Here is a 12,564-nt window from a genome sequence, read left to right on the forward strand (position 1 = left end):
TCAATAGAATTATAGATTTTTTTTATATATGAGGAGATGGAAAATGCAAAAGAGAAGATAAAATGTAACTTTAATAATACCAAGAAAAGGTATAATTTCTGAACTTTCTCATATTTAAAATTTACTTGTGTATTATTTTAAGTTTAAACTATTTATAATATAACATATTTGACATCTATTTTGATCTAGATAATTTAATTTTCGTGAAAACTAATGATGATGCACAATCTAAGAAAAATCTTGATGATGATAGAAATGATGATAAAAGTGATGATATTTATGGAGATGATCCTATTAGAGTATTGAACATACTTCTTTAAAGATATTTATGTTTTTTTTAATTATTTAAATGCTTTAATTTTAAACACTTATCCATGATTGTTATCAAATTCTAGAGTCAACTTATAAACTCTTACTAATTTATACGAATTCATCCCGTCAAAAACAAATTTGCTACCAAGTCAACTTAGAAATAAATTCTTAAACTAGTATACTCTAAAGTTTGACAATCACTCTTGATTTTTTTTTTTAAGACGCACGCACAAGTGATTTTCGACCTTACTTATATTTATATTTCTATTTTTAGAACATAATATAAAAATAAAAAAGTACACAGTAGATATAAAATAATGGAATGCCACTACCAGGGTTTGAATTTCATAGTCGTAACTAGTAAAACATAGGAATAGACAAAAGTTTCCCCAAACGGCCATGATTTCTGGGTGTGGCGGCTAAAGTTTGTGAGTGATCTCTGCCACCAAGCCCGCACTGTGTCTGTGTTGGATCTTCAACTTGAATGGCACGTTCCTTATGCCTATCCCTTCCAAATACTTCCGGAACCTTGTCTGATTTCAACAAACTATACTCTTCCTCTCATTCTCACCATTTACCAAAACCGAACCTGCAATTTAACTCTAGCTGGGGCCCAGAGGTGCGGCCCGTGACGGCGGCCCATTTGGGTAACCGAAAGAAGCTTAATGCGTTGAGCGAAGATGGAGAGAGCAGCTACCATGGGTCGATGGAGGATAAGCAATTCGTGCGTTCGTTTCGCGAGGCCTGGCCTTACTTGTGGGCCTATCGTGGTAGCACCTTTGTTGTCATTATTTCCGGTGAAATTGTTTCTGGCCCTTTCTTGGATGTCATTCTCAAGGCACGTCCTTCAGAATAGCATCATTGTTTCCTCTTATCATTATCATTATCATTATCTTTGATAGTACATTACTTAGCTATGGTTATGTAGTATAGTATGCATTAAAACGTGTTTTCTAATTCTGTCGAGTGCAGGATATAGCTTTCCTTAATCACCTAGGAATCCGCTTTGTTCTTGTTCCGGGGACACATGTGCAGATAGACAAGCTTCTGAATGAGAGAGGTTCGTCACAAACTCACAGTGTTTTGCTTACTTAATTTTCTTCCACCACTGAAGACTATGTATGTTTTTCATTCAAAAAGTAAAATTGAACAAGCAGCCATGCACAATTAGTGTTAATTTTTTACCTTGCAAAGTCTCATCTCTCCCTTTCCCCAAAAAAAGAGAATAAAAGGAAAATTGTTAGCTAGAGCATAGTGCCACAGTAATTGATTGACCTTGTTATTGTGTTTGTAGGGTGCCAGCCTATGTATGTTGGTAGATATAGGATAACTGATGATGAATCTCTGGAAGCTGCCATGGAAGCAGCTGGGGGCATAAGATTGATGATAGAAGCAAAACTTTCTCCTGGACCTTCCATATGCAACATTCGCCGTCATGGTGACAATAGTCGATGGCACGAAGTTGGTGTCAGTGTTGCCAGTGGTAACTTTCTTGCAGCCAAGGTTTGAATTTCATGATCGTTCATTGCTATACATTGATTAGGTCTTGTGAAATTGTCCCTCCCCTTTATGTTTTTATCACTGTGTTAGAGCATCTTGTTATTTTCATGTTTTGCAGAGAAGAGGGGTGGTCAATGGAATTGATTTTGGGTCAACTGGGGAAGTTAAAAAAGTAGACGTAACTCGCATGCGTGAGAGACTTGATGGTGGCTGTGTAGTTGTATTAACCAACTTGGGCTATTCCAGCTCTGGAGAAGTATTAAATTGCAAGTATGCTTTGTAGCTTTATTCTGATGTTTGCTCTCTACAGCTTAGTTTAACTGATTGCATGCTGTTGTCTTGATGTTTTTGTAATTTGTGATTATTCAGTGACTCAGTCTCATATTAAGTATCTGAATTCCACCTGAAAATATGTAATTTTTCTAGGTTATTTCTTAAGAATTAGATTTGTGAATAGATTTGTAAAAGCAGCCTCATGAGGATTTTGTAGAAGTAAAAGCACAAAAGTAAGTCGGTTGCTTAGGGAAAGAATAAAAGGAGTTTAATGGAAGATTTTATCATGTGAAATGTGTAGGGGCAAATACAGAGAACTTAATGGTACAGACTTTTCAGCGGAGTATGTGAATCAGAATACCACTAGTGTTACCAATGGGTTCCCCCCTACCTGTATTATACTGTGTACTACTCAGATATGATCTAATCTTCCAATAGAAAAAATAATATTAATACACAAATGGACAGCATTAACCATATGTGCATCACCTGCTTATCTTGCTTGCATGAATAGACGCATGATATTTGCTAGACTTGAATAATGAATATGGTGCCCTTTCTCCCAAATGATAAGTCTGACAAATGCTTGGATCCTGGATATTGATGAGTTATATTTTTTTTCTCCAGCACCTATGAAGTTGCCACTGCTTGTGCCTTGGCTATAGGGGCAGACAAGCTAATATGCATAATAGATGGTCCAATACTTGATGAGAGTGGACACCTAATTCGTTTCTTGCCTCTTCAAGAAGCAGACATGCTAATTCGTAAACGGGCTAAGCAAAGTGATGCAGCTGCTAACTATGTGAAAGCTGTTGACGAAGAAGGTTTCAACTCTCTTGAGTGTAACAATTTTAATGGAACAGTCAAATCACCACCTATTGGATGTTTTACAGAATGGCATAATGCAACCTTCCATAATGGTGTTGGTTTTGAGAATGGAAATGGCTTAGGGTCCGGTGAGCAAGGTTTTGCTATTGGAGGTCAAGAGCGGCTAAGTCGAATGAATGGCTACCTGTCAGAATTGGCCGCTGCAGCTTTCGTTTGCAGAGTGAGTCCATGTTTTACCTTTATTTTTCATGACAAGTGCTTTAGTTGTGCTTATTTTAAGTCTATATTGGTATATGAGCAATTGAGAAAACAAAAGCATTTTTCAAATCATGTCCAGACCAGGAGTATACATATGGTGTACATTTGTTTTTGCTACTATAATGTATAGGGAAGGAAAAAACTTGAGGGCGAGCCCTGGTGCAGCGGTAAAGTTGTGCCTTGGTGACCTGTTGGTCATGGGTTCGAATCCGGAAACAGTCTCTTTGCATATGCAAGGGTAAGGCTGCGTACAACATCCCTCCTCCATACCTTCGCATAGCGAAGAGCCTCTGGGCAATGGGGTACGAAGTTTTAATGTATAGGGAAGGAACTTAGAGCTTTGACTCTCTTAAAATATTGTTACTGTAAAGTGGTTGATCTGGAGTGACATTCAATTTTTTTTGAGAAGTTGCTGGTTGAAACCTTGAAATAGTGAATATGCTTGAAAGTTTCATTTGATGCATGTTTAAGTATGTTGCTAATACTACCAATTGCCATTTTGTCAGGGTGGTGTTCAAAGAGTTCACTTGCTGGATGGAACTATTAGTGGAGTTTTGTTGTTGGAATTGTTTAAAAGAGATGGGATGGGAACAATGGTGGCTAGGTAAGCAACCTTTGCAGAATCCTCTGGATTAAACTTTTTTATGATTGTGAATTCTGTGCAAGGGTTCATAACTATTGGTAAGAGAAATAGGTGTTAAGGTATGGTGCTATGACACTGTCCAACTATTTTACTATAGTTCAGTGGGCATCCTAGTGGATTTCCTGCTGGTGCCACCATACAGGTCTCATATGTGAGATTCATATTTATTTGTAACTCCTTGTGGTTAGCTCATAGCTAATACATGGCTGTTTGTTGAGATTCTGATTGCAGAAGGCTTAAAATATGTGGGTTGGATCTGAACTCCATCTCTTAGCATTCTCCCTTTTTCCCTTTTATGAAACCATTGGTTACAAAATGATGGAAGGATTAGTTGAAATAACTATGTTAGTGTCAAACACGTTATAAATAGTTGCAACTTGATATATTTCTAAGTACACATATTGTACCACTACAAAATTCAATTAATACTAAAGTCTGATATTCATGGGCTTCCTACACATCTATCTGCATCATATTGTTCATGATGGTATTATACTCAATGAATTTTTTCCCTTTTCCATTTATTTCATTTTCTTATCTTTCAATGAAATTTTTGCAGTGACCTTTACGAAGGCACTCGGACAGCAGAGGTAAAAGATATTTCTGGAATAAAACAACTTATTCATCCTTTGGAGGCATCTGGCATATTGGTTAAGCGGACTGATGAAGAGGTTTGCTTAGCTATATCTTTTCATGCGTTGTAGATTCTGTGGCTTACCGTGGTAATTTATCAAGATATTTATCATATTTTAACCATTCTCTGTTTATAGCTGTTAAAAACATTGGATTCATTCGTTGTTGTGGAAAGAGAAGGTCACATAATTGCTTGTGCTGCCATTTTTCCTCACTTTGAGGAGAAGTGTGGAGAGGTTGCTTGTATTGCAGTATCTCCTGATTGTCGTGGCCAAGGACAGGGTGACAAATTGCTTGGTATGCTATTGCCTCTGTGGTTGGTGATTCTTGTGCTTGATGGGTAGTGAGTGACTAATAATTTGTGGAATGTCATGGGTAGTTTTCGATGTTTATGCAGACTCATTCGATGTTAAAACAACTGTAAACCTAATGAGTTGGTAGAAATGTAAAGTCCATATTATGTATGCCTAAATTATGATCAACACTTCAATCATCATTATTTTATATTAACAGTTTGGCCTAAAAATGTTAGAATAAATGTATTATTTGTAGTAATAACTATATCTAATGAACTCTTAACATGAAGATTTTTTCTAATTTAAAGTGTTAGAAAGTTTAAACATGTCTTTACGTGTCAAGTTGATGTGGTTTAGGCTTCAGCTTTTGATGTTATTGAACAGCTCTGCAGCAGTATGATTTTAAACATTGAATGCTGTTTCTCTGTAATCTTGCGTGCCCCATGTTTTCACAATATTTATTTAATTATATTATATAATATACGCAGATTATATGGAGAAGAAAGCATCATCTCTTGGATTTAATATGCTTTTCCTTCTTACAACACGTACTGCAGATTGGTAAGTAACTTCCCTAATGCATGTCATGAAAGCCTTGTCTACAATCAATGTGATTTTTAACTATTAGTTACTGCATACTCACTCATTCTTGGACACAAATTATGGTTTTAGCAATTTAATGTTTAGTATGTCTTTGCATGTTTCTTCTTCCATTTCTAAAAAACTCTTGACAAAAATTTACATTCAAGTGTAGTGGAATTGCTAAGCTGGTACTTTAATATGCATGGAATTCCTGAAAGAATTAGTTGTGAAGTGTGATGTATACAAATTATGGCCTACATTTTAGTGCTCTGTTATTTTCATGGCTGCATGTCTAAATAAAAGGATATCCAACTTTTTGACAGGTTTGTAAGGCGTGGATTTTCAGAATGTTCAATTGATTATATTCCTGAAAAGAAAAGGAGAATGATCAATCTTTCCCGCAATTCTAAGTATTATATGAAGAAGCTTCTGCCAAATATTAGTGGAATTACTGTTGGTGTAAAATCTGCTTCAAGTTAGTACCATTTTATGTTGTTTCCACCAACCAGGAGTGAAGGGTGATTGGAAGCAATATATTAGGCACTTCTATATATAATTGGCTCGTAACAGTGTGGCCTCTGGAATTATTAGTATCTCGTTCAGGTCTTCCATGTGTAAGCATTAAGTTTCTAACTTTCTACTGTTAATATATTGTGAATTACTAAGCTCATGTTATTATCTTGATGAATTACTAAGCTCATGTTAATATTTGTTGATTAGATAGAGAATGTGATTCATAGTTCATACAATTTTGATTTCCTTCTCTCTTTTTTTGACGAAACAATTGTGATTTCCTATTTGTAGGATAATTTATGAAAACAACTCATGATATTTGATTTTGAATCTCGAATTTTTTTTTATTTACCTTAAAGAGAATAATATTTTTTATTTATCTTAAAATAAAACTTTCATTTCTTTTTGCCATATTCTTTTTCCATCAATTTTTTCTCACGAAAAAAGTAATTTTTGAAAAATGTTTCTAAAAATATTAAATGTTAACTAAACGTGTTCATAGAACAAAAACGCTGAAGAGTATGAATACGAAATTTGTATCTTCTATATAAAATGTTGATGTTTTCTCTTTCTATCTTTCATTTTTTTTCTTGGATAAATCTCTCTCGCATTCATAAATCTATGAACATTACTTTGGTTATTTTGAATTTTGCCAGAAGAAATGTAATCAGATGCTTTGAAACAAATGCCTCTTAAAAAAATAAAGAATCTGAACTCTAACACATGATGATAATTTGACAAATACTTCGGTAATGAAAAAGTGGAGGAATTTTTTTTAGGTTGACTAAAAGATAATGTTTTACTCACTCTGTTTTTATATATAAGATTTAATTACCTAATTTATTAAGATTAAAAAATATTAATTTAGTTGATAGTAATAACATGAGCTTAGTAATTCATCAAGATAATGTTTTACTTTTCAACCTTCTCAAATCCTGGTTGAGTTGCAATTCTGGTAGGAGAGTAAATTACAACTTTCTTCGCAAGTATGACGACGAATTATTAATCGACCGCCGATAAGAAAAGAGGAAACATAGATTTATTCATGCATCAAAATTTATAAAGTCTCAATATTTATCTTATATTGTCACCATAGTTATCATAATTTTTTTTCATTTTCTTTTATCTTTATCTTTTCCCAAGAGTATATATATCTCTTGGGGTGAGAAAACATCATTTTTGTATTTCTGCAATCAGTTTCATACAAACCAACACCAATATGCTAATCTTGTTCGAGTTCAGCTAAAATAGACTGCGCTATTTGAGCTAAAGTTCATGTTCAAGCTTGGTTGATTTAGCCCCCGTTTGTATCTTTGTGAGAATCGTTCCCTGTGATGGTGGAAAAACGATTGATCACCTTGAACACATCTAAAATCATGAATAATTTACTCTCAACAATTGAATTTGTCTGAAAAATTGCATCACGTTCTCCAAACCAAAATACAATCAAACTCTTAATAATTACGATGAGCTTACGTAATGCACAATTAACATGTCAATAAGACAGGATTTAGATCCTTTCGTGTGGTTGAGTAACATGGCGTGATCATGTTAAAAGGAGAAAAAAATATTATTTTTTATCAAAATTAATTAGCAAGCCCTACAGGCTACAACCAACCACGTGAGTCCTTGTTTGTGAAAAATGATATATTTTTCATCCTAACATGATAATAACATATTGCGAAACAATATAAGAAGGCCCAAACTCAATATGATATAATATTTAGCTGTTTTAAAGTAAGAAATATCATTTTTAAGGATAATTAAATTAATTAGATATTTATTTATAATCTCTATCATAATTATAACTTCAATTTATTGATTTATTATCTAATTCTACCCTGTAGAGTAGACCCACCTCGGTTGTTATAGTCTTTTATTGGGTTCGGTGGATCCAGATCCAGTCCAATAGACAAGAAAAAGAAGAAGGGAAAACAACGAAATGCTCAAAAACGATTTCGAGAAAACGAAGGGACCCATTAGCAATTTAAAAAAATATTGAATTGCATGTTTTCTCAGGAAAAACAGCATTAACACAAATAAACCAGACAACATTTTTTGTCTCGTTATTCTCCGGTTCCTCGCAGGTACCACCAATTCCATATATCTGCGTGTAAATACTCCAACTTGTCCCAATTCACACATTTACCTCGCAATTCTCCGATGCGTTACACCTTTGTCCACCGATTCTTCTTTAACTTTCTTCCCTTTTTCACCCAATTCAACTAAATTTTCTGCTATCTATATTCCCAGGTTAGTTAGTGTGCACGAATCAAGTTTACGCATCGACGATTATTTTCTCTGTTACTTTTATTTACTCGGATTTTGTTAATCGTGCCCTGTACGAGTTGAAGAGTAATTACTTTTTCTTGTCATTGTGTTTGTTTAGTGAATGTAAAAATTTGTGTGTGCTTAATGAATTTTGAAACCGAAACATTAGCAGCACTGGGTTTTTGATTTGAGGTGATGCCAAAACCCTTATTGGTAAATGATGATTCTGTGGTGTTGTTAATGTTATGAGTTATAATTGATTCTCCAACTCAATTTACATGTAGATTTAGGTGTAAGTAAATTAGGTGTTATTTGGTTGTGTGATAGGAATGGGCCTAGAGAGGCCCAAATAGGCTAGAAGATTTAGATATTATTCTTTTATATTGTTTAGTTTTATTTTATATTTCCTAAAAATATTAGATTGTGTCACTTGTATGATTGGTATTCTTTGTAAAATCCTATTTAATAGGGTATGCACTGTGTAAGGAATTATTAATGAAGAATATCATTGAGATGCATGGGTCAGCCCTCTATCAGTGTGACTCTTTGTTGTGTGTGTGTGTATATTTTCAGTGCCACGTTGATTTTCAAGGCTTGATCTAATTGTATTGGCATTGAAACAATATCACTGCATCATTTTTCTCCTTTTGTAGATGCTTCTGATAACACATTTGGCCAGATAAATAACATCAAATAGTGGTTTCTGGGCTATCTGGAGTTGTTTTCTTTTCAAATGTTGGATGTCTAAGAGATGATTGAAGTTAATTGGGAATTGAGGTTAATGTTTGGTGATCTAGATTTTGGGTTTGAGCTTTTTAAAAAAAATTAAGAATAAAATGTGTTTAAACTCCTCTTGTTATTTTTATTTTTACTTTTAATTTTTCATTCTCATGCTTGTAGATAAGTAAAGTCAGATTTTTCTTGGTGAACGGACATGCAGAAGTAGTCTGCACTCAACTTCCAAGCTCTCCACTAGAACAAAAGCAAAGATTATACTGTCATAAAACGTTTGCAGACTTATTTTGATGGGTGCTCCTAAGCAGAAATGGACTGCAGAGGAAGAAGCAGCGTTGAAAGCTGGAGTAGTCAAACATGGGGCTGGAAAATGGCGCACCATACTTACAGACCCAGAGTTCAGTTCTATTTTGCGCATGCGGTCAAATGTAGATCTCAAGGTAAGTCTTTTCATGGGCCTAGCATGTTACTACTACTGCACATGTCAAATGACTGTCTATTTATTGCATCATTAGAAATACGTGTAGAGTTCTTTGCTATGAGAAAATTGCCAAATTTAAGGCATACCGAGGTGTGTCTGTATATAATTATATGTGCTTCAAACTGTGAAACAGGACAAATGGAGGAACATAAATGTGACAGCAATATGGGGATCTAGGCAGAAGGCAAAGCTTGCTCTTAAAAAAAACCTACTACCATCCCCCAAAATTGACCATAACCACATGGCCTTGAGTACTGTAGTTCAGCGTGACAAAGAAGTTGCAGATCCCAAGCCTCTGGCAGTTTCTAGTGGGACATCTCCTAATTCAAAGGAAAAAACATCAAAGCTACAGAACTTCCAGTTAAATATATCTGACATTTACTCTTGAGAAAATAAATGGTCTACTCTGCTCAGTTGGTTTAATCATGTTATGGAAAAGCAAATGAAGAAACATTGTATAATTGTAGATTATACTTCCCTTGCAAGTAATTATTTCTAAGATTGCATAAAGCAATTCACTACTATACCATTGTTTTAATGAATAGATAATTAAACAAAGTTGCTCGACATTAATGCTATTTTCCATGTACCATTGGAAATCTTGTATCTTGATTCTTCATTTTTTATTGAATTTTATTTATTTAATTTCATGATGACTCTGCACCAAACATGGCAAAGATACACTGAAAATATGATTCACTATTCAGTGACCTATGTAGATATTCCAATTGCTGTTACAAATAATTGGTAAATAGTTATCTTCTGTTGTTACTTCTGAAGGCAACATCCTGTTAAATTTGTGGTAATTTTGCTGAAATGTTGAAACTGTTGTTAATTGTGACAATATGCTTTTCAATGATAGCAGCTATATGCTTGTTAATAATGACAGGTTGGATAATCTTATATTGGAGTCCATTATCAAGTTGAAGGAGCCAAGGGGTTCTGACAAGGCAGCAATTGCTGCATATATAGAGGTATTTGTACTTCAATTCCTTCACTTATGGTCATAGAATCTAAACATCTCAAGAAACAAATGATTATCAAAGTGTTGGTGCATGTAAACTTCAATGCTACAAATAATACTTAATTTCTTCTATTTTGTCCTCTTCTTTTTCTTGTTAGTTTCTCATGGGTGGATTTACATTTAGTAGACAGTAAATTGCTTTCATTTATTCCTCTGCTATCAAATAATTTCTCTTTCCATATATAATATGCTATGCATTGCTCGTCTTTTTAAATACCCTGATAAGCTTACAGTATTACTAAATGCAGCAAATACTAACAGTTTACTTTTTCTTTACGTGCTTGTCTGCACCATTGTATCAAAAGTAGTGTTGAATTTTTTTTTATCTCATCAGGATCAATACTGTTCTACACCGACCCTCAGAAAGTTACTGTCAACAAAACTGAAGCACATGGTGGCCTGTGGAAAATTAATGAAGGTAATTTTACTGTTAGTTAATTCCTTAACAAGGCACATTGTGCTTGGCTTATTGGAACTTTGTTTCCCAATAAGCAGCATTTTTATCTGCAAACCTTTGTAATGAAGCATAGTCAGTCTGGATAATTTTTAGTTCATGTATGACAGATACTTTGCTAACATCATGTTTGATGTTGTATATTGAAGGTTATTAACAAAAAGTGATTTGCATCAAGAAATTAATTAGTTATATGTTTGTACAGATGTAAATAGATATGTTCTCTTATGGCAGTTGAAGTATGCATATCTGGGCATGTTCTTAAGCAGGCATGAAAAATTTATTTGAAATTTTGAATTGATAAAATTTTCCCATCTAATAAACTAATACTACTGTTAAAGAAATACTACTATTTGGTATGCGATTAAACTCTATTTGGTCCATTGATCCTGAGTGTGACATATCTAATCTAACGAGTAATGACAGGTCAAGCACAAGTACAGGATTGCAACAAATTTAACAATATCTGAGAAAAGAAGATGCTCTTCCTTGGTACTCCTGGAAGGGAGGCCCAAAGATTCTCCAAAAGCAGAGAAGACTGGTGTCCACATCCTTTCAAAATCCGAAATTGATGCAGAGCTATCAAAAATGAAGGGTGTGACACCTCAAGAGGCGGCAGCGGCAGCTGCGAAAGCAGTTGCAGAGGCAGAAGCTGCCATTGCCGAGGCTGAGGCAGCAGCTAGGGAGGCAGATGCTGCAGAAGCTGAGGCAGAGGCTGCACGAGTGTTTGCGAAAGCAGCAATGAAGGCACTAAAATGCAAGACACTTCGTGTTTGGTAAGCTTCCTTACCAAAGTGGTTACTCTTCAATGTCTTTGCTCAATTTTCATCAGAGCTAATCTCTTTAACTTGACAATGTCTACTCTGCAGCTCTATTTCACCATTTCCTATTGCCTATCCAATTGTTCCAGAATAACATGTGACAAGATCTTCTTGTTAAATATTTTTTCTCTTTTATGACTTAGTTTCTAATTGCTAGAGATCCCAACCTTCGTCATAATATTTGCCAACCAAAACCCTGTCTCGTAAAAAGACCTCAGTTTTGTCAATTAATGTGGGTGAAAGGTTTTCTCTAAGCTTTAATTAGTGCCACATTATTCTTGTTCCTCCAGAGATTGGTTTCTGTCAGTTCTTTTAGCTAACCGTTTTATCTTTGCAAATTTGTGCAGATGGTGTTAGCTTCTGCATTGCTTACATGAGGAGTATATTTGGCTTGAGATCATAATTCTGCTGCTAGACTTCCTGCATGTATTCAATTACTGTACATAATTTAGGCTTGTAAATTTGGAATATGCAGGATTTATCCATGAAACATTTTGTCAGGAGTCATTATGAGCGTATTATTTATTATTTTTTTACCTTATTTTTAAAGAAAGACAATGAGGCGAGAGTACAAAGTATTAGTGGAAGAGTGGAATTAGTGATCGAGTGTTATGATGGAACGTGTCATAGACATCCTCTATTAGCAAATGGAAGAATACAAATTTTATTTTCCAATGGCAATGCTGAGTGTCACTTTCTCGTTATTCATATTTAGGCGAATCCTTGTTTTAAATTGTTGCTACTTTACTCGGACTATGTTGTAATTATACTGAATTCTTTTTGAGACTTGTAAAAATTAAACTTAGATAAGTGGTATTCAGATGTTTGGGGAAATAACATTTACATTTTACACTTCAATTTGGAAACGCAATTGAGGAAAAATCGAGGAACACAAAAAGGTCCAATTCTAAGATATATTTTATTTACCACATAATAAATA

At 34.4% G+C, this 12,564-nt stretch overlaps 1 protein-coding gene and 1 pseudogene across 4 annotated transcripts; both read left to right on the plus strand.

The window, feature by feature from the left end:
* Positions 1 to 649: 649 nt before the first annotated feature.
* Positions 650 to 6,069, plus strand: LOC114376593 (annotated as a pseudogene). The gene is made up of 10 exons (XR_003658999.1): positions 650 to 1,150; positions 1,285 to 1,372; positions 1,607 to 1,815; positions 1,931 to 2,082; positions 2,713 to 3,133; positions 3,678 to 3,775; positions 4,374 to 4,485; positions 4,585 to 4,744; positions 5,232 to 5,304; positions 5,649 to 6,069. The product of XR_003658999.1 is annotated as a probable amino-acid acetyltransferase NAGS2, chloroplastic (transcript).
* A 1,789-nt stretch (positions 6,070 to 7,858) lies between these two features.
* On the plus strand, positions 7,859 to 12,305 carry LOC114372912 (telomere repeat-binding factor 2-like). Of its 3 annotated transcripts, XM_028330471.1 has the most exons (8): positions 7,859 to 8,091; positions 8,763 to 8,886; positions 9,010 to 9,284; positions 9,459 to 9,685; positions 10,215 to 10,299; positions 10,684 to 10,767; positions 11,230 to 11,579; positions 11,673 to 11,953. In XM_028330471.1, the coding sequence occupies exons 3-8, from the start codon at positions 9,135 to 9,137 to the stop codon at positions 11,716 to 11,718; spliced, it is 942 nt and encodes a 313-aa protein (XP_028186272.1). In that variant the 5' UTR covers positions 7,859 to 8,091; positions 8,763 to 8,886; positions 9,010 to 9,134; the 3' UTR covers positions 11,719 to 11,953. The 3 variants fall into 3 exon arrangements, with proteins under 3 accessions (XP_028186272.1, XP_028186271.1, XP_028186273.1); XM_028330470.1 differs by lacking the exon at positions 8,763 to 8,886; XM_028330472.1 differs by lacking the exons at positions 8,763 to 8,886; positions 11,673 to 11,953 and adding an exon at positions 11,972 to 12,305 and having other exon boundaries at positions 7,860 to 8,091.
* Positions 12,306 to 12,564: the final 259 nt, after the last annotated feature.

Source organism: Glycine soja, chromosome 11 (assembly GCF_004193775.1).
Source record: "Glycine soja cultivar W05 chromosome 11, ASM419377v2, whole genome shotgun sequence".
NCBI lineage: Eukaryota > Viridiplantae > Streptophyta > Magnoliopsida > Fabales > Fabaceae > Glycine > Glycine soja.

Coding starts and splice junctions, on each gene's coding strand:
- LOC114372912 (XM_028330471.1), top strand. CDS start 9,135: ATGGGTGCTCCTAAGCAGAAATGGACTGCAGAGGAAGAAGCAGCGTTG. Junction 9,285..9,458: donor GGTCAAATGTAGATCTCAAG/GTAAGTCTTTTC, acceptor ACTGTGAAACAG/GACAAATGGAGGAACATAAA. Junction 10,768..11,229: donor CCTGTGGAAAATTAATGAAG/GTAATTTTACTG, acceptor GAGTAATGACAG/GTCAAGCACAAGTACAGGAT.